Genomic DNA, 18,775 nt, shown 5'->3' with positions numbered 1-18,775 from the left:
CTGGGCTGCCACCCCATGAGGGTCTGGGGTTGGGGCAACTCTTCCTGGGCTCACAGGGCCCATCCCCAGAGGCAGAGGGTGGAATTTATTTTTCCTGGTCTTTAAAACCACACATCTCACTTTAACACTGCTTATCTGAAACGAAATCTTTGCCTCCCTGGGCAGGGGTACCCCACAGTCACAGAAATAATTCCAACTTGTCAGCATCCATTGATACTTAATGATTTTCATTAACCAACTTTGACTTGTGTAAATCAATTTCTGTGTAGGTGTTAGAGATTAAAATTCTACATTACAGGGTGCTATGTAAAAGTTAGTCCCCGCAGTGGGCTCATTAAATGCAGGGATGTTTATTTGCTCTGAAGTGGGTCAGAGCAGAGGATGAACCAGCATGAGCAAGCAAATCATTACTGTCTGAGTGTATTCCAGTGTGATAGATTTACAGAAATCTGCTGATGTGCTGATGCAAGCAGTAAGCATGAGGATGTTTTGAGTATCAATATTAAACCCAGTGCAAACTGAGTTTCAGGCAGTTTTCTTCCATTCTGCTCCATGAAATTGAAGGATTTCCTGTTTCCAGAAGCTTTTGCTTTTCCTTTTAAGAAAAAAATTGTATTTGAGCTACCAGGAGAATGTGGTTTACAACCTTGAAAATACAGGTGTGTATAAATCAGGGCTGTGACTAAGGGGAACTTTTAAATCTAATAGCATAAAGATTTTCACAGCAACTTTCACATGTTTTGATATAAACACTTATCTAGAGATACATTTTGAATAGCAATGGCTAGTCTGTTTAGAGAGGAGTTTGTAGATATCTGAATTTGAAAAGCTATTTAACAGTTGAAAGGGTTTTTTGGAATTTAGCCATTTTGTGAGACAGGGGTTTATCATCTTAGCTCTCAAATGATGCAGCTGATAATGGATTAAATTCTGTCAGGAATGTATAAATTCTGAAATCTTGTCAGTTAGAAAACTGCTGCATTTATAAGTCCAGGGTTAAAAAAGGAGGATAAGACTAGTAAGGAACTTTCTTTTTCAAACCTTAAATAAATAAAATCGGTAACCTTCTTAAAAATCAATCTTTTTCTGAAAATGCTGCTTTTTGTGTCTATGGAATGTTTTTCTCCTGGACTTTGCAATTGTTGTCTCATGATTGCAAAATTCCTTTTATCCAAAATTTTGGAGATAAGATTGTGTCTATGCTGAAAACTGTTATGCTTTCTGTGAAGAGGGGTGCCAGCTCAGTATCCCAGTGAGGCAGGGTGCTAGAAACAGATCAATTACAAGAGCTCAATCTTCACACAGGTTCATCTACCTCATTCCATGCTGCTTTGCCTGAACTATTTCTAGTTTTTGAGGTAAAACACTCATAGCTATCAGTAATATAATGATAATTTGTAAGGCTCCAGAATGTAGGAAAAGGGCTCCAGAATTACCTAAGAATTTATAGACATACATAGACATTTAAGGCAATTCTCTCAAAATGGAGCTTTCATATAAAGTTTTTCTCACTTGGGTGTTAATAAACCACCAACAAATAACTCATTGGATTACTTAATTTGTCCTTTAGTATTTTCACAAGCATAGTGCTTGGCTTTTGAATTATTGGGTGTTCTGCTGAATGTGACATTAATTTTTTCAATTATTTTAATGAAATGGAAAACGTCTGTTTCCAGGGTATTTTTAAGTCAGTTCATAGGAAAGTAGGATTAAAGATCACTGTGTTAGAGAAAAGTTATTTTTGGCACACGCTGCTGCTCTTTTTTTCATCATTATTTTTTCTTCCTGCTTTCTCTCAAAAATACACCTCCTGCTGTGCATACTTTTTCCTATTTGTCTTGCTGGTCTATGTGTTCTTTCCAGTTCAATATTTGAACCTGATTGTGTGAAATGAGGCTCTTCAGATTCCCTAGGACTGCTCCCATATAGGTGTGGTAGGTCTGACTAAGATTTGACTTGGAGGGGGCTTGTTTGCACTTACACAAATGTGTGCACTTCCTTTACCCCTTCAGGCTTTGGGATGTTGGAGTAGCAGAAAGAGAGCAAGTGGGAGAAGATGTGGCAGTTCAGTGGCTGAGCTGAGAAGGGAAGAACCGTGGTCTTCTACCTGGCAGTTTTCTGCTTTCCTGCCATGGAAGGAGGTTTTCTGGGCAGCATCTTTGCAGTGAGAATGGCCCTGAGCACACTGTCCCATTGTATCACCACACATCCACAGGGACAGCCCCTAAGTGACTAGATGGCTTTGTGCTTACCTGGTACAAAATAAATTTATGACTGACTTCTCTGTGGGTCCATGAAACTTGTCTGAATGGAGAGGACTATTTAGATCCTTATTGAGAATGTTTTCTTTTGCAGATATTTGTACACAGGGAGCAACAAGCCAAATAAGGATGAGCTGTTCCTTTGTTGTTATAGAAAGCTCTATAAGACTTCCTTACCTACAACTGAGATTTGGATGGCGATCCTGACCCTGCTGCCTTCTTCCAATCTTTCCCTGCCTCCCAGGAAGCTGGGATTGAACACAATAGATTTTTTTTTTCTTAACTCCTTAACTATGCTGTTGTCAGGGAAGCTTAAAAGCTATACAGTGTCTGCACAAAGTTGTCAGCAATAGATGTTGGTCTTCTCCACAGATTTCTTCACAGATCTTTTAAAACTACACTATTTTTTCTAGAAACCATGTGTTTTTCATCAAACTGCAAAGCCTGGTAGCATTAAAATTTTAAACTTTATATTGGCTTAAAAAAAGAAATGGTGTGTACCGCTAAGTTTGCTGAAGAGTCATTTTTAATATCCCTGGTTGTGTGCTTCAGTGCCTGACATCTTAGTTTTCTCTGCTGCTGCTTAATGGCCCTTGTAGTCCTGGGATTTTTTCTAGGCATGGACAAGAAATAAATTTTATTTTGGAATTACTGGACAGGAATGATAGGGATTTTTTTTTACTGTGAGGGTGGTCCAGCACTGGCACAGATGACCTCGGGAGGTTGTGAAGTCTCTGTCCTTGAATGTTGTGAGCACCCAAATGGATGCAGCCTGCTGTGGTTGACACTGCTTGGGCAGAGGGGCTGGACTTGTTAAGCTGAAGGCTGATTTGAATATCTCTGTGCCAGCAATTTGTCATGTAATTTTCCAGAAAGAGTTTGGAGGCTTCTCAGAGCTGGTGGTGATTTGTTTGACATGGACTCTTTCAACATTCTGTACTGTATATGGACAGTAAAGTATCTGTTGATCCTTACTGTTGTTGATACCTTGCTTGTGATTAAAAAAATTTCAGGATCTTTAAATATTCACTTATAGTTATGTTGAAATTAGACTATTTAAAATTATTGCTATCTATGTGGACTTGAGCAGTTCTAGGGAACTTCCACCCTTGCATCATAATTAAATTGTAATGTGGGGCACACTGAAGACACCATAAAAGATTTAAGAGCAGCTTGAATTGCCTTTCTTTTTTGGGCAAAGATGGTCAGGACTGGATAGAGTCAGCTATTGTTAAATTAGTTTTGCTGTTGGCCTGGATAATATGTTACTGGTGCTCATTTTTATGAATTTTTGTGCAAAATTATGTTTATTTTTTTCTGTATGTGAGGAGTTATTTGTGGAAATGTTTTCAAAATAAAATCTTGAAGTAAAACATGTATTTGCAGCAGTGGTGTTGGGCACGAATAAAATTGAAATGGGCTTTTAACCTGAGTTGAAACTCTTATCCCTTTCTCTGTGAAGAAAAGAATTTGTGTCAAAGACAAAATAAGCTGAGGATGACTGTTAAGTGATTAATGCTCTTTTTCCAGTAGGGTGGACCTCAGTTCTGGAGTGATGATGGACAGGTACCTGAGTTCAGTGGTACTGGAATGTAAAAAAATATATGTGAAAGACCAAATTATAATTATATTTTGTACCCTCTATGCCTGCTGCCAGGAAAATCTTCCTTATTTTGCAATCAAGGTGAGACAGCTTTGAGTAGATACTAGCAGATTCTCAAGTCTTTCTCCTCTTTGTGTAATTGTTTTCAGCTTTTTGTGTTTTGCAGCTGTCATGTTAGAGGTGGGCAGAATTCTAAACCTGTGGATCTGCTCCGTGTGTGACCCCTTTCGGGTCCAGTGATCTAGTGAATCTAGAAAGGCACTGGCCCCATTCTCCTTCAGCTGGCCCTCTGGGTGTGTTGTGAAGGAAATCAGCAGTGATCTTTTTGCAGAATGTGGACGAGCAGCTGTGCGAGTCTGTCAGGAGAGGTGTGTGGTTTTCAGATCCTGACAGGGCCAGAGGGGTGGGCTTGGAGCTGCTCTGTGTCATCAGGGCTGAGACAGTCGGGATTTACCCTGGAGCCAACCTGCAGGTGTGTAGGGACCTCCTACAGTTCCAAGCTTAAATACTTGAGGACTTCAAATACCTCCAAAGCCAGGTAGCAGCTGTGTGTAGGTTCAGAGTATTCTGTTTAAAACACACTCGTGGATATCTCTGGCTTGTTGGGAGTTTGCTTTCAACTTTTTTACTGTCACTTTTTGCAGCTGGTCTTTTCTAACCTTCAGCCCAGGATGTAAAACACTTAATGAAAAATTGCCTGGAGAATTCCTTCCATATCTTTCTTTGTGTATCTTTCTCTGTGAAGGTAAAGTCACCTCATAATTCCAAAAGGGTAGAGATTATTTGGAAGACAAAAAGCAAGTAAATGATTTACAGGTTGTAGTAGTCATAGAGTTGGTGCTTCTTGTGCAGAATGGTAATGACTAAATAGAAATGGAGCAACTCTCTGTTGTTAGGCCAAAATTATATTAACTGAAAACATCTTTAATAACTCAAAGCATGATAGCTCTTGACTTTCGTGACTCTAATGGTACTTTGCTGTGTTAGCTGAATTATTTGTGTTTCAAGCAGCAGTTGTTAAATACATCTCTGAATATGCCAATATAAATAATTGCAGTAATACTTTCATGTTATAAAACATTTCCCAATGGACTTGTTTTTAGTCCTTATACATGGAAACAGAAGTTACATAAATAGAAAAACATCGAATTAATAGAAGACTAAAGTCATCCTCCCCTTTTGAACACATTAGTTATGTACTTATTTTTGGAAATTCTGAAATGCATGTCCTGCAGTGAGATTTGACTCAAAAATCGGGTTCTCCAGCAGGCTCTGAGAAAACTGGAATTCTATATGCAATAGCACAAAATCCCATACAACACTAGATACAGCTTGACTAGCAGACTGACCCAAGGTGCTTTACTGAAAACAAACAAAATGCTTAAGAATGCTTTTCTTCATTGTTTTACCCTTATGCCCTGTGGCAAATAAATTTTCTAGTCCAGTTATGGACACTTTAATTATTATTATCAACCATAGTTTTAGAGTGCCTTTTTTTTAGAATATAAAGCTGATATGTAATAAAGAAGCGTCTTTAAAATTTACATCAATCTTGTTCCAATGTTCAAAACAAGCTAAAGCTTTAATCTGGAATTCTGTTGATTTTATTAAAAATTTCTGACAGACTGAAGGAGTGCAGAATTTCATTATGACGGATTAAGAAGAATTTGCTGTTAGCATTCCTTGAAGATGAGAATTCTTCATACCTGAGAAGCTGAGGATTGTCATCTGTAGGATTGTAAATTAGCTGCTTTAAAACGGAAGTGGGATAGCACTGTTTTCAACTTTGAGATGAAGAGCTGCAATACCCTGGTAAATCAGGGTACCATCTCAAATCTGCCAGGGGGTGTCTCTACAGAGACAAATAAAAGCTTGTTGTTGGGGTTTTTTTGGTTTTTTTTTTTTTTGTTTGTTTGTTTTTTTGTTTGTTTGTGGGGTTGTTTTTTTTTTGTTTTTTGTTCGTTTGTTTGTTTGTTTCCTTTTTATCCTAAACTAATATTTCTTTGTACGAATGAGTGGAAATAATTTAAAATTATATTTCTGTGAAGAAGTCAGCTATGACTTTACATGTGTGAGCATATCAAAATCAGGCAGTTTCAGATGTATTATTGTTGCATGTAAATAACCATAATTCACCCTTCAACAAACTTCTGCTAGAAAAGAGTGTATTTTTAGTATAAGGATCAAATTTTCTGTTTTGTGTCTTTTTCCTTTGTAGAAATCATTAACGTCTCCCCTTTTAAATAGTCTTCAAAATACAAGCTGCGCAGTTAAAAATTTAGAGTAATTATGAGCCAGTATCTTGGAGGGGAAATGAGCTTGGTGTTGCAATTGAAGAAACTACAAATACAAACGTATGTGCTGCTTTAAAAATGTTACTTTAAAATAGCATCTAGGCAATCACAACAGCTACAGTCACTATGGTGTTTTTCACCCTGTTATTTTTAGAAGGTTGTTTGTCTGTCCCACCAGAGTTCTCATGGCTGAGGTACATTTTTTGGAGAAGTTCAGGAGTAAAGGTTATTCCTTCAGAATATGCAAGTAAACAAATAGAAGATGGTCATGGGAGATGGATTCTTTGAAGCTCATCCTCTGACATGATCCTTGACCTGTGAGGTTTTATTATTTCTGGACTCTGTCATTTATGTGAAAAAAATACAAATATATGTTTTCTTAAATGCTTTATGAAGGAGCTCTACTTGCTATCTCTACTTTGCTATAGTCCCATGCTATTAAAACAATCACAAATTACTGGTCAGAGTGACTGCTTCAAAGTCCTCTGAAGAGTTAATCATTGTCTCTTATCTGGACTTTTAATTTAGGTATTAATCCAGAATTGCCACCTTTTCTAACAAGGCTTACTTATGTTAGAACATCTTCTCCTTTTAACTACAGCTTGAATGCAGATTATGTAACATTTATCAAGCATTTCCCTACCAGGAAATTTAATCATTACTGGGCTAAAAGTGATTGTTCTGGATTGCAGAAATCTATTTTCTCCTTTGATTAAAAGTGTGTCTTGCTCTTCTTTGCCTTGTCTTTGAAGTGTACTTTAGTCTGCTTTCCTTTGAGATGTGTGGGTTTTGTTTTGCTAAAAGGTCACCTCTGGCATATTGGAGGGATTAGTCAGTGCTTTGCATTGTGTTTTCTTAGAGGACTATCTTTTTAGGCTGTCTCACTGGTCATTTTCAACATCAGGCACTTATGCAATGAGAACCAATTGTGAATCAGCCTGACATTTTGGGAACCCAGCAGAGTGGAGAGCTAAAAAGGAAAAAAAAAATTACAAACATATAGGTAAATCATACACTGCCACATTTTACCTTTTTTGAACACCACATGTGGAGAGTACTACAGGGCTCAAACATTCCTATGACCTTCCCTTAGGATATATTGAGAAGGTGGTTGTGGTGAGGTTTTAAAATTGTTTCTTTTGTTGGGTTTTTTTAAATCTTTATGAAGTTGAAAGCACATCATTTTCTTGTCCCCTTCCTTGGCACAATAAAAGGAGGGAACACAGCCCTTCTCACACAGATGAATCTTAAAGCTGGTCAGTAAGACAGTAAACCTACAGTCTTTTCTTTGTGACTTACTCTTGTTAATATAGCTCCCTATTGCATCTTGTCCTGGCATCTTCATTTGATTACCTTTACTATGTAACTTAACTTCTTTACTTAAAGAAGGAATTAATATTTTATTCACCAGCAGAGTCTCATGGGCATTATCAGCACTGTGGCCACACATCAATTAGCTTACAGTTAATTACAGAGCTGGCTCCAGAGAATTTTACACAAAGTTCTTAATACAGCCTTTAAATCTGCAGCGTTTCTTAGGTGTACTTACATCAATGTTAACATCAGCTGGTTTGGGTGGCTTGTCCAGGCTGCAGGTGGATTACTTCCACCTGAGGGCAGGGCTCCTGTAGCTGGGCTTCCACCCAGGATCCAGAGTAGCTCCCTTACAACTGCTCAGAGCACTCTAAAAGATTTCAGGTTGTTTAGAGCTCTTCCTGAGCCTTCTTGTCTGCTGTAGTTGCTGGACTGTATTGCCTTCCTTTGTTTTGTGAGGGGAGCTTCTTTCCTCGCCAAGCCTGAAAGTATCTTGTAAAGATGCATATTGTGACATGGATTTGGAAGCAGACTAAGCAACAGCTGAATTTTCTTTACAGATTAGAGAAAAATCCTGTCTCTACAGTGTTGTAAAGTAATACTGCACACTGAGGATCAAACCCATGTAATGCTGCACTTGACAACTGGTATAGCAGTGAATAAATGCTCATGTCAAAGGAAGTGATGGGTGCTGTTGTAATAAAAACAAGTATGGCAGACTGAAAGATTTGAGACTTGGCACTTTTGTGTCTTTTCATCTTCTTGTGGTGCTGATGTATTTCTTTACATTTATTTTCTTTCCAAAGAAATGGAAAGTGTTAGGAACCAGCAGAATATATTTTAGTTATAAAATCTGAAAGAAATTGTTATAGGTTCTAATTGTTTTCTGTGAGCTTATGGTATAAAGAAGGTCATAGTTCAAAGAAATATGGAAGTCTGCTTACAATTTGAAGATCTTCTAAATCTTCATCTGGTACTTTAACTTGTAACCACTCTATTTTTTGGATAGTGAGAAATCTGTGAGAGAAATTACATCAAGATTACTTCTTCATTAGATACTTGATATGACAATATTAGAAAAAGGTGAAGGAAGAAATGGTATTTACCTCTGTTTCTATGAAGATATAAACCCTTTTGTGGTATTCTTAAATAACAACAACACAAAAATGAATTGCAGCCTTGGAATAGCAGTATCAAAATTGATTTTGATATGAATATATTTTGGAGTGTAGTAATTTAATAGCAAGCTCTTGTAAGGCTTCAAGCCCTTTCCCCCCCATACCCCTTCTTTCTTTACTTCTCTCACTAGAAAACTGAAGATATGTCTAAATATCATTAGGAGGTGGTGCCATGAGTAGAATAGTTTTGAACAGAAGGAAAGAGGATAATTGATAATCTAAAGCAAACAGCAAGAGATCTGCTTTGCTGTCACAAGTCTACTACAGCATGTCTGAGAAAGATTTCTGTGCTGTTAGAGTCACAGTATGCTCAGTAAGGAAATGCACTCTTTTTGGGAAAAAATGTATTCTTGTAATTATTTGAAAGAGATATGCAGAGATACATATTCTCAGACACATTTTCAAAAATTAAAGAAGTTCAAAAATCTTGATCAAAAGCAGTTTTTTTTCATTACTTAAGGAGCTTTCCAAAGCCAAGCTGGAAGATCTCTTCTTATTGCTGTTGTGTAGCTGACATCTAAAGCATGAAGATGATAGAATTCAGTTCTCCACAACTGCAAATAAAGCTGGAGCAGGATTGTAGATATGCTGGAACAGATCATCTGATGTTAGCAGCAGATCAGTACACAACAAATGTAAACAGCACTGGATGGATACTTAGCACATGTAACCATGCATTTGCTCCTGCACTGCAGATATGATGCCTGTGAGCTGTGTTGATCCAGTCAGCCTATTTCCTGAGCCTCTTGCATCTATCATACTTAAACTCCTAAGTATCTGGGGTTGTCCAGACTAAATAGCAAAGCTGTAAGAGGAAACAGGCCTGTTCTAGCACATCAGAAGATTTAAAATCCCTTCTCAGGAAATACTGGCAATAGCAATAAAAAGTTGCAGATTAAGCCTTTGCATTGCTAGGGAAACTTCCCTGTCTGACCATCCAAGGACCACTGGCAGTCACACTCCAGAACCTGAGCTGGGATCAAAGCCCCTTTACAGCTACATTCCCCACACTCACACAGGTCTTACTCAGAAAGAGATCACTTCTGATTTTCATTATAATAATTCTAACCTGGTTAATCACCTCACCTATAAATAAGATGATGAGTGCAGCTGGCAACTCAACTCATGGGCATGATCACTTATCCCTACCCTCATGCATTTCCCCTCAGCAGCATTCATGTGTATCTTATTTCAATGATTCATATATAATCATATTCTTTTAGCTGCAAATGAAGTGGACAATGTTTGATGTTTTTCTGGACAGCATACTGATATATTATTTACAGTTAATACTGTTGATATTGTTTGGTGTTTGTGGGGGTTTATTCCCCAAAAACCTGTACTTGTAGAGATACCGCAGTGAGATATTTTAATGCTTCATTTAGTAAGACTTCCCTGTCATCTTTCTCCTTGGATTGTTGATAGAAATTTTCTTCCTGTTGTTTATTGCAGACATCCCTGAAGGATACTAATTGTTTTATGTATGTACATTTCCTTGAAAATATAACTAGGTTACTTTAGGAACCAGCTGTATGCTCTAGAGAACAGATTTATTATTTTTATAGAAGCTTCTCATCCCCAGAGACAGGAACAGTGCTCTGTTGTGTCTTTGTGATCTGAATGTCTTTGTAGGTAAAAATCAGTGGATTTTATTTGTATATGTGTTCCAAATGTAGTCTTCTGCTGGACAGTTTTATTTCATTATGAAGTTCACCTGAGTCTGAGCATCTATTTTAGTCACTACAATTAAAGTGTCCTTCCTAATGCATACCTGTTGCCTGGCTATGTAACTGTGTCCTCATTTTGTGATAACATAAATTAGTTATAACATTATAACATTAAAATTTTTGTGGCCATATCCTTTGACGTTTAGTGTTGTATGGTGAATTGTTCTGGGAGTCCACATTGCAGTCTGTGGGAGCAGCTTCTCTGTTCTTTCTGTCCCCATCAGCATACTGAAGCATTCCTGCTGGCACAGGAATGGGACAACCAGTTAGTAGTATTTATGATAAACCAGTTAATGAGGTTTATTATGGAGCACTAGCAGGCGTGCTCATTAACACCATTCTGTGCTAATGCCCATCCTTAAATGTTCATTTTGTTTGCTTTCAGGCATGTTTTGCCAGAGAACACATTGCTGTTCAGTTCTCAGCCCTCCCACAATTGCATTTGCATTCTTAATTCAGAAGTATGGCCAAAGTTTTCCTGTATGTTCCAAAATTGGATTATTCCTAAGCCTTTGCATGTGTCTGACTGAAGGTATTCCTTTTCAGCAGAGGCAGAAGCAGTGGTGATGTGCACTTCCTTCTCTTACACTTCCCCACCATCCCCAGCACTCCCCCAGAGTGGAGGAAAACAAGCTGTTCAGTGTTCTGCTTGTAGCATAGGTCTGAGAGTGGTGTTCGCTTCTTTCATACGTCCCTTTGCCCACTAAGGAATAGCTACACCTTATTTAATTAGTTTATCAAGACAGACTGTACATTATTGTTTATAAACTAAGCTGTTTTGGGATAATAATGCTGCTACACTGTCAATGAAATGAATAAAAATTTGAACATTACCTTCATATATATATGTGTGTGAGAGACACAGGCTTTTCCCACGCCCCCTGTCTTCAGACACTACTAATTTTCTGTTGTTTTGACAGCGTACAAAATAGCATGCCCTGGAGACAACAGGGATATGTTATTAATTCCTGTTCCTGGTCAGCCCCCTGGAATCTGTTTTGTTTTGGAATATGGGAAGGAATGAAAAATGGGAAACGGTGTTTCTGTCACTGGTTAAAGAAAGAGCTACGTTGCACACTGCCGTATAGGCTAATACATGCATTGTGTGAATCTAGAGTATGAGAAGACATTCACCAATGCACTGTATTTTTCCTCACTAGCAAAAATAAATTATTCAGTTTCAATGCCATTTCCCAATTTTTGGTCTCCTCCTTGGCTCATTTCCCAAACAACTCTGCTCTGATCTAGGAATGTCTTTCATTCCCACTTTGCATGTTGTTTGTTCTAGCTACTGGATCTTTTACATTTCTGGAAGATGATGCATCTCCCTGTTTCTCTGCCAGACTAATTTAGTTTTGCTCCAGTGGGCTTTGTGCTTGGAGCAGAGAGTGCTGGGTGCCTGGTCAGAGCTGTTACAGTTTCAGGGAAGGTAGATGTTGAATTTCCAGGCTATTTCTATTTTGGGTTTTGTTTGTTTCCTTTCTTCTTACTGTTATATATTAATTGGGATTTTTATAGTTTTTCTCTCTGTACTCTCTTCCTATATAAAACTAACATTTTCAAAAAGTCCTCTAAGGTCCTTGAGGAAACAGTAACCAGACTTCTTTATGTGGGCACACACACACACACAGAAGGACAAAGAGCACAACCATCATGTCAGGGCAGCACAGAGGACAGTGAAATATCAGTAGATGATTTGTTTCTTCCTGCTGTCTTAACTTTTTTCTTTTATATTAAAGCATAAATTATTCCTAATGCAGTTCTTCCTTAAACATTCATTGTACACTGATAGGCTCAGCAGAGGTGGGGTCACCAGGGGAATGGATGAGTCAGGCTTTTACACACTGAGTCAACAGTCACAATGAGTAGATTCATATACTTTTGGCATGTAAGTACAAGCTGGTGCTTCATTTCACTGAGCTTTGTTGATGAATTTTTCCAGAATTTATTCAGACATAGTGAAGTATGGAGAAGTAACACGACCTGTGGTCTGCTTGGGCGTAGGTTATGGTGGAAAGTGCGTTGATGTTGTTACCTGCTCTTACGGTGTTACATTTGCAGATAAGGAAATAGCCTCAGAATACCTTTCATGCTTGTGTTTCCATCAGTTTCTGTTTGAGTGGTCTGCTAATAAAGCCTAACACACATGTTTAAATATATAGTATGTAGCTGGTCTTTTTGGTGTCCTAACTCTGTAATGTTTCACTTTGTTTCTTTGAACACCTAAGGTTTCTCGAGATGCTGATAATGATAAAATCATTCAAAGGGCAATAATGCAGCACGGGGCTGTGAAGCTTGCCAGGCTGTGAACAGGATATAACAAGATTTTTTTCTTTGGCATCAGCTTAAAAGTAGTCCTTTTGTTTTGTTAAACTTTTCATTTGGGCTGTTTTGAAGGGAAGTGATGCGCTGTGGCTCAAACTGACAATTTCTGTGCTCTTTACCAAGGGCAACTTTATTGAATATCCTCTGACTGAAAGGCAAGTTGTGAACAGCAGTAGTCCAGTTTCACAATAGAGATAAATAACACTGTCATCAAAGTAGATGCAGGTTTCATTTAATTTCATTTATCCTTCTGCACTGGTGTCTCCCAAAGAGCTCTGATGCTTTATGTTGATCCTCCCTACTGGAGATATGCAGATGAGTTATTTTCCTGTCAGCTCTATCCAATGAAATTCAAGATCATGCTGCTAAGCCACCTTTTTACAGGAAAAATGATCTAATGACTGGATTGCAGTACTGTCGCAGAAATAAATTGTCTCCTATATTCAGATAGCACCAAGGTGGTGACCACTTAGTGCAAATCTTCTTCCTATTGCTAAAGGTTTCTCAATACGATAAAAGCCGGTGCTCTTGGCAGCTAAAAGATTTAGTCACATTAGATAATGTCTTTGAGACATGCCACAACTAGATCAAATATTGTTTGTGACGGTTTTACCTCCATTCATCATGCACTAGTACTTTTTGCAAGAGTTCAGCTGTAAAGCTCCTACCAGAGTCACTGGTAGTATTTTTTTGGGGGGGGGTCTAATTTTATTTTTCCTGATTATCTGTGTCTCTTAGTTTTTCTCCCTTTTGCTGTATGTATTCTATTGAATTGTATAGTGGGTGTGAAAAATTTGGCTGTCTCTCAGTTCCACCTTCTGTTAGTGGACATGGGCTCTCTTGCAATTCCTCTGAAACTGTGCTACATTCTAAAAAAATTATGATAGAGTACAATATTTAAGGGTTGTATGGTGGCATGAGATCAGGTTTTGTGAGGGGAACTGGCTATATTTGGAAATCTCAGTGATCTGCTTCTGCTTCTGTTATCAGCTTTAGAGAGGACAAAGTCAAATAGTGTGAAAAGGTGGCTGCCCAACCTTTTCTGCTTTGGCAACTGCTTTTCAGTAAGTCTGTAATTTTTAAGGTGATGTCAAGTAGTACTAATATTTGGTCATTTTAATAATGTGGCGAGTCTTAGCAGCAAAGACTTGCTAGAAACTCACAATTTGAGCCTCCTGCTATTACATCAGCTGTTTCATAATGACTTCGTCATGTACAAACTTTTATGCTTATCCCACTTTTTCTACCAAATTATAATAGGGTCAGTTTGAGTACCAGGGTCCTGGTACATAGTTTAAGACTATGTACCAGGAAATTTCATTGGCAATTTGGACTAAAGCAAAAACTTTAATCTCTGAAGGTTAGATTTAATTGTCTCTCTGTCTCTTTTAACTGTAATTAAAGAGTGATAAAAAAGCTTCAGTTGGCTTTCCTTTTATTTACTACAGCAGCAGGTCCAAACCCAAAGGGAAAAAAAAAAAAAAAGGTATAAAACAAGCTTAGTTGGCCTTTTGTATGTATCAGAGCTTTTCTAGTGCTGGCTTCTCATCAGACCAAGTTTGCTTGCTGTGAGGATAATCTGACTCACTTTTTGAAAACTTAAAGGTCAGCTGCACTTGAGGAAGCCCCTGGTAGGCAGTGGCTCATAGAAAATACCCTCAGCTCTTTCTTGACAATTACCCTCTCTGAAACCATAGGCTTTTCTTTGCTTGCCTCAGGCTTCTGAGATCCCAGAGTAGTTTATTACCCTGAAGAAAGCACTAGGTAGATCCCACTGCAGTGTTCACTGCTGTATATTCCTTAGGGAAGACTAGAAGGTGGGTAGTTTTTGCTTTTGAGCCAATGCATGCCCCATTAATCTGCATCCCTTCTGTTAAGCAGCTAATGGTGCATTTATTTATTTCCTCCTCCTTTTTTCTTCAGTGCTTTCAACCCTTTCATTTTGAGGGCACGAAGTATATTAGTCTAAAGAATGATCTCAGTCACCTGTACAACTATGAGCCCAGGATAAAAATGAATTATTAAATCAGAACTGAATTTCTCTATTCGGTAGAATGAGTTTTAATAATGATGCTATATAGGTGGACTGCAATTCTCATTTATATACCAGTCACTGACAGAAGAATTGGCTAAGTTGCTGTCTGCTTTTAGGTATGTAGATTTATACCTCACAACTAGTTTCTGCTAAGTTCACAAGTAGTAGCAAACAGTATAAACCAGCTTGACCACTGATAGCAATTAGCTGGTTTAGAATGTGTTTGAAATGGTTGTGTAACTGGGAAAATTGTCAGGCAAGAAAGGATCCTATAAGGCTGCTACGAGAGATTTTGTGGGCAAATTAAATGAGTACTTATGTAAAATTAACTACTATTGCAGCGTGTGTGTGCGTGTCTGCGCACGCATGCTCGTGGACTGGGGCTGATGAACCTTTGGCAGGGAGCTTTGCAGAAGCTGCAAGTATTTTTAGTGGAAATGAGATCTCAGCTCAGTTCTGTGGCATGTGACTTCCTATTTCTGTAGGTTACTTCCAAGGGACTTCCTCTGTTAAACTGACTTGTCTCTGGAGATTTAATCTGGAGCCGGAGCATGGTCTGCTTTGTCCCGTGCCTGTGACAGCATTTTCCTGGAGTTTTCTTTTGAGTATTTTATTTTTATTTTGCACTGTCTCCAGCATGCAAGGATCTAGTGGCTGCTACCCGTGATCGGAAGCTGAATACGTTTATCCAAGTCTCAGTGGTGCATCCAGTAGAGCACATTTTGACGCGGTATTCAAGCACTGAAATCGTGGAGGTGAGAGTCTCTTTTATTCAATTAACATGCTGATTAATGGATTGCTCATTTCTTCCTTAGAAAGTGAATTAGAAATAAAACAAGTTAGTGCATAGTCCTAGGTAAGACAAGCACACTCTGGCAGTTTGTAAAGCATACCTAAATGTGCTGTAGTTCTTGGCATTTAACCAGGATAAACAGAAATTAACTTGGCTTTTCATGAAAGCTCTGTTGTTCCAAGTAGAGGCATGGAGAATATTCCAATTCCCCAGACATAGGTTTAGAATGAAACAAGGAATATTTGCTCTCATGAAGGGACAAGGCAATGCAAAATAAACAGAATTAAGAGTATAGTGAGTTTGGAAAGTATTTTTAAATGGCAGAAAAGTGTAGGTATATTATGTGGTCTGTTATCCTATTTTTTTCTTGTTCTGTTTTTTCCATTAGTGAGCTGATGCTTTTGCAATTGGAAAAATATTACCCTACATCTATAATTGGGGTAAAGAATGTGTGTATGTAATGTCTGTGACTTTATATAAAATAATTATAGACTTTATAATAAAACATAAAAAAATAACTTGCATCATACATTACAACAGAATTGTCTGAGACTGCTTTGCTAGCCCACAATTTGCCCTGTAAGCATCAGTGTCACAAACAGCAAAAATGGTTCAGAGAAAATGAAGGGAAAGCAATGTAGGTGTAACTTGCTTAACTTACAGGAGAGATTCATTAAGAGCAGGGAAGTCTCATTGTAAACAAACATGTGATTTCACCAGAGGCTTGTTTTAACTGTTAAATACGATGAGAGTATTTCATGTGCTCTTTGTGTGATTACTTTCAACCAACTACTAATTAAATTATTATGGTTTCAGCCCTCAACCATCCTGAAACTGCTAAATTCAAATATCTTGTATCTGATCAGGACATTTCATTGCAGACTGTCTGGAATGATACCGTGCAAAAGATGAATAGATAACTACTTTTTTTTTTTAATAGAATTTGATACATTTCCTAATGTAATGTTCTAGACCTCAATAAATTCCTGAATTTATTTTTTCAAGGTTCTTGGCTTTGTAGTCAAGCTTTGGCGGAGAGGAAGGCAGGAGTACAGAAAGTTATCCATAAGATAAATCACCTTTGTCATGCACGATCCTGTTTTTTTTAACTTGATGTAAAATGTAAGGATACATGCCTGGTAATCTTTGGAAATTAAGTATAATTAAACATTAAGAAATTATAAACAATATTTTGTATGATTCATTTAATTGTATATCTTTAGCTATGATATAGTTACTTCTGTGTACAGCTTTTAGGTGTAATCATAATGTTTCAAAGCACAGGAATGTTATTTTATTTGCAATACTGCCTAAAGAGGAGTATTTCAATCCCTCCTCCACAAATCAATATCCTTAATGTAATACCGAGAGCATTTCTATACACTTACTATTTCTGTACCATTTCTATACACTTATTATTGTGGCTTAATGAAGGTTGCTCTTTTTTCTATGTATGTGCAAGTTAAATCTTTAGTTCATTTAAATTAAGACAAAATTGTGGTATTTTCCGAAAGTGTTGCGGGAGTAAGAAAGGGTTTGGTTATTACAGGTTGTATTCCAGAACCTGATAGTGGCTGAGCTGTTTAAAATCATGTTACTAGGCTCTGCTTCAGAAGCATTTCATATCCTTTCCAGTTAAAAAACTTTCCAGGAAGTTGTTGTGGTTTTGTTTGTGTTTTGCTTGTTTGTTTTTTGTTTTCCTGATAAAGTTTTAAGGTTGTTTGTTTTTCTCACTGGTTTGGTAATAAAACTGAGCTGTTCCCATCTCTCTGCTGTAGACAGCTGACACTTTTTTGTTTTCTGTACCTCCATGGTGACATCATTGCACAGCTGTTACCTTACTGAGTGTTTACTCATATTGCACAGGGTACAAAAGATCCACTGTTTTTGACTGGTGTGACCTTCCCACCGGAATATCCCATCTATGAGGAAACTAAAATAAAACTAACAGTCTATGATGTCAAAGATAAATCCCAAGACACGGTAAGTGCTTAGCTTCATTCCTTGCACAGATCTTACTGAGGAGTAAATTTCTTGCTGTGTTTTTTTTTTGGCTCTCATTAGCAAATGTGGAATTGGTTTTGTTATTCTCTTATCCCTAAAATCTACTTTATCAGTTATTGATATATTAGAAAATAGAGAATCATGCAGCTAAGCTGGGCACTTTGCTATTGGCTTTTTAACTGCTTACATGGGTCAGCACAGGTATTCCTGGCAAATAAAAGATTGCTCTGGTGTGCTTTTTGAGGGCAGAGAACACATGGAATAGGCTGAGATTGCACCACTGTGAATAATTTTTCAGAAATACGTTTCTGATAATATTTTACTTATATGCGCAAACCAGAATGACCAGAAAGCCTGTAACTTGGGAAAGAGCTACTCACATTTTATTTTAATCTCTTGTGTGATGGTACTTGCAGCTTTTCTATCACTTGCTTCTGTTATTGATTTGTAGCAGTCCAAGTTCTACGGTGTCACAGCTAAAGGTGAATCATTTGTTGTACATTTTTGAATACAGAGTCATCTTTTTATTCTTGGAAGTTACTCACTTGAGCTGATATATGGAGGTCAGTGGAACAATCTGAGTGATTTAACTGCCAAATACAGAGCTTAAGTGTCATTTTATGTGTTCCAGGTAATCTAAGATATCATCATAGGACCTATGGGAGATGTGTGTTTTTCTCCTGTGGCAGCTGGAATCCAGCTGATAGTTTGCTCTTGGGCTTCAAGAATGACCCCTGACACCTGTATTTAATTAACTGAATTGCTCTTTATGTATCTGTAGTTGGCACCCAGTATGATTAAAGCAAGTGCAAGCTTATGTCCTGACTGTATATGTGTTCATTATCTATAAGAAGGAAATTAAAGGCATAATTTCAAGCTTTGACTGTCTTTGAACTGCTTACAAAAGTGAAGTTCTATGTTTTGAGAAGTTGTAATTTTTTTCAGGTAAAAAATTATTGATCTATTTGTTTAAATTTTCAACCTTTGTGAGCCAGCAGGTTGGCTCTGTCCCCTCACTCTTTCACAGGCATGTGTGGAATATTTAAAACACAGAATCTAGATTTCTTCTCTGTTTAAGAATAACCAGGGAAGGGACATGTATGTGCATTTTATAATGTACATATTTTGAACTTGGTAATGGTCCACTTAAAAGTGGATCCGGTGTCTATTCAGTAGAGTTGTCACCTGTGGACAGGTAACAGGCATTGAATAAATGGAGTTGGACTTTGTCCTTTCCTTCC

The 18,775-nt window shown here is 37.7% G+C and overlaps 1 protein-coding gene across 6 annotated transcripts in view; it reads left to right on the top strand.

Moving 5' to 3' along the window:
* INPP4B (inositol polyphosphate-4-phosphatase type II B) overlaps positions 1-18,775 on the top strand; it is a 318,553-nt gene that overhangs the window by 122,826 nt on the left and 176,952 nt on the right. For 4 of the 6 annotated variants that reach the window (XM_033513502.1, XM_033513501.1, XM_033513500.1 and 1 more), the window contains exons 5-6: positions 15,374-15,492; positions 17,397-17,513. The exons of 1 other annotated variant lie outside the window; for it this stretch is intronic. In XM_033513502.1, coding sequence (XP_033369393.1) covers positions 15,374-15,492; positions 17,397-17,513 — 236 coding nt within the window. Of the gene's footprint in view, positions 1-15,176; positions 15,493-17,396; positions 17,514-18,775 lie in introns of those variants that run through there. One more of the 6 variants, XM_033513503.1, reaches the window with a different exon arrangement.

The sequence above is a fragment of the Parus major genome, chromosome 4 (genome assembly GCF_001522545.3).
Source record: "Parus major isolate Abel chromosome 4, Parus_major1.1, whole genome shotgun sequence".
NCBI classification, from domain to species: domain Eukaryota; kingdom Metazoa; phylum Chordata; class Aves; order Passeriformes; family Paridae; genus Parus; species Parus major.
The sequence above is the reverse complement of the archived record's forward strand: the minus strand, read 5'-3'. Positions and strand labels throughout refer to the sequence as shown.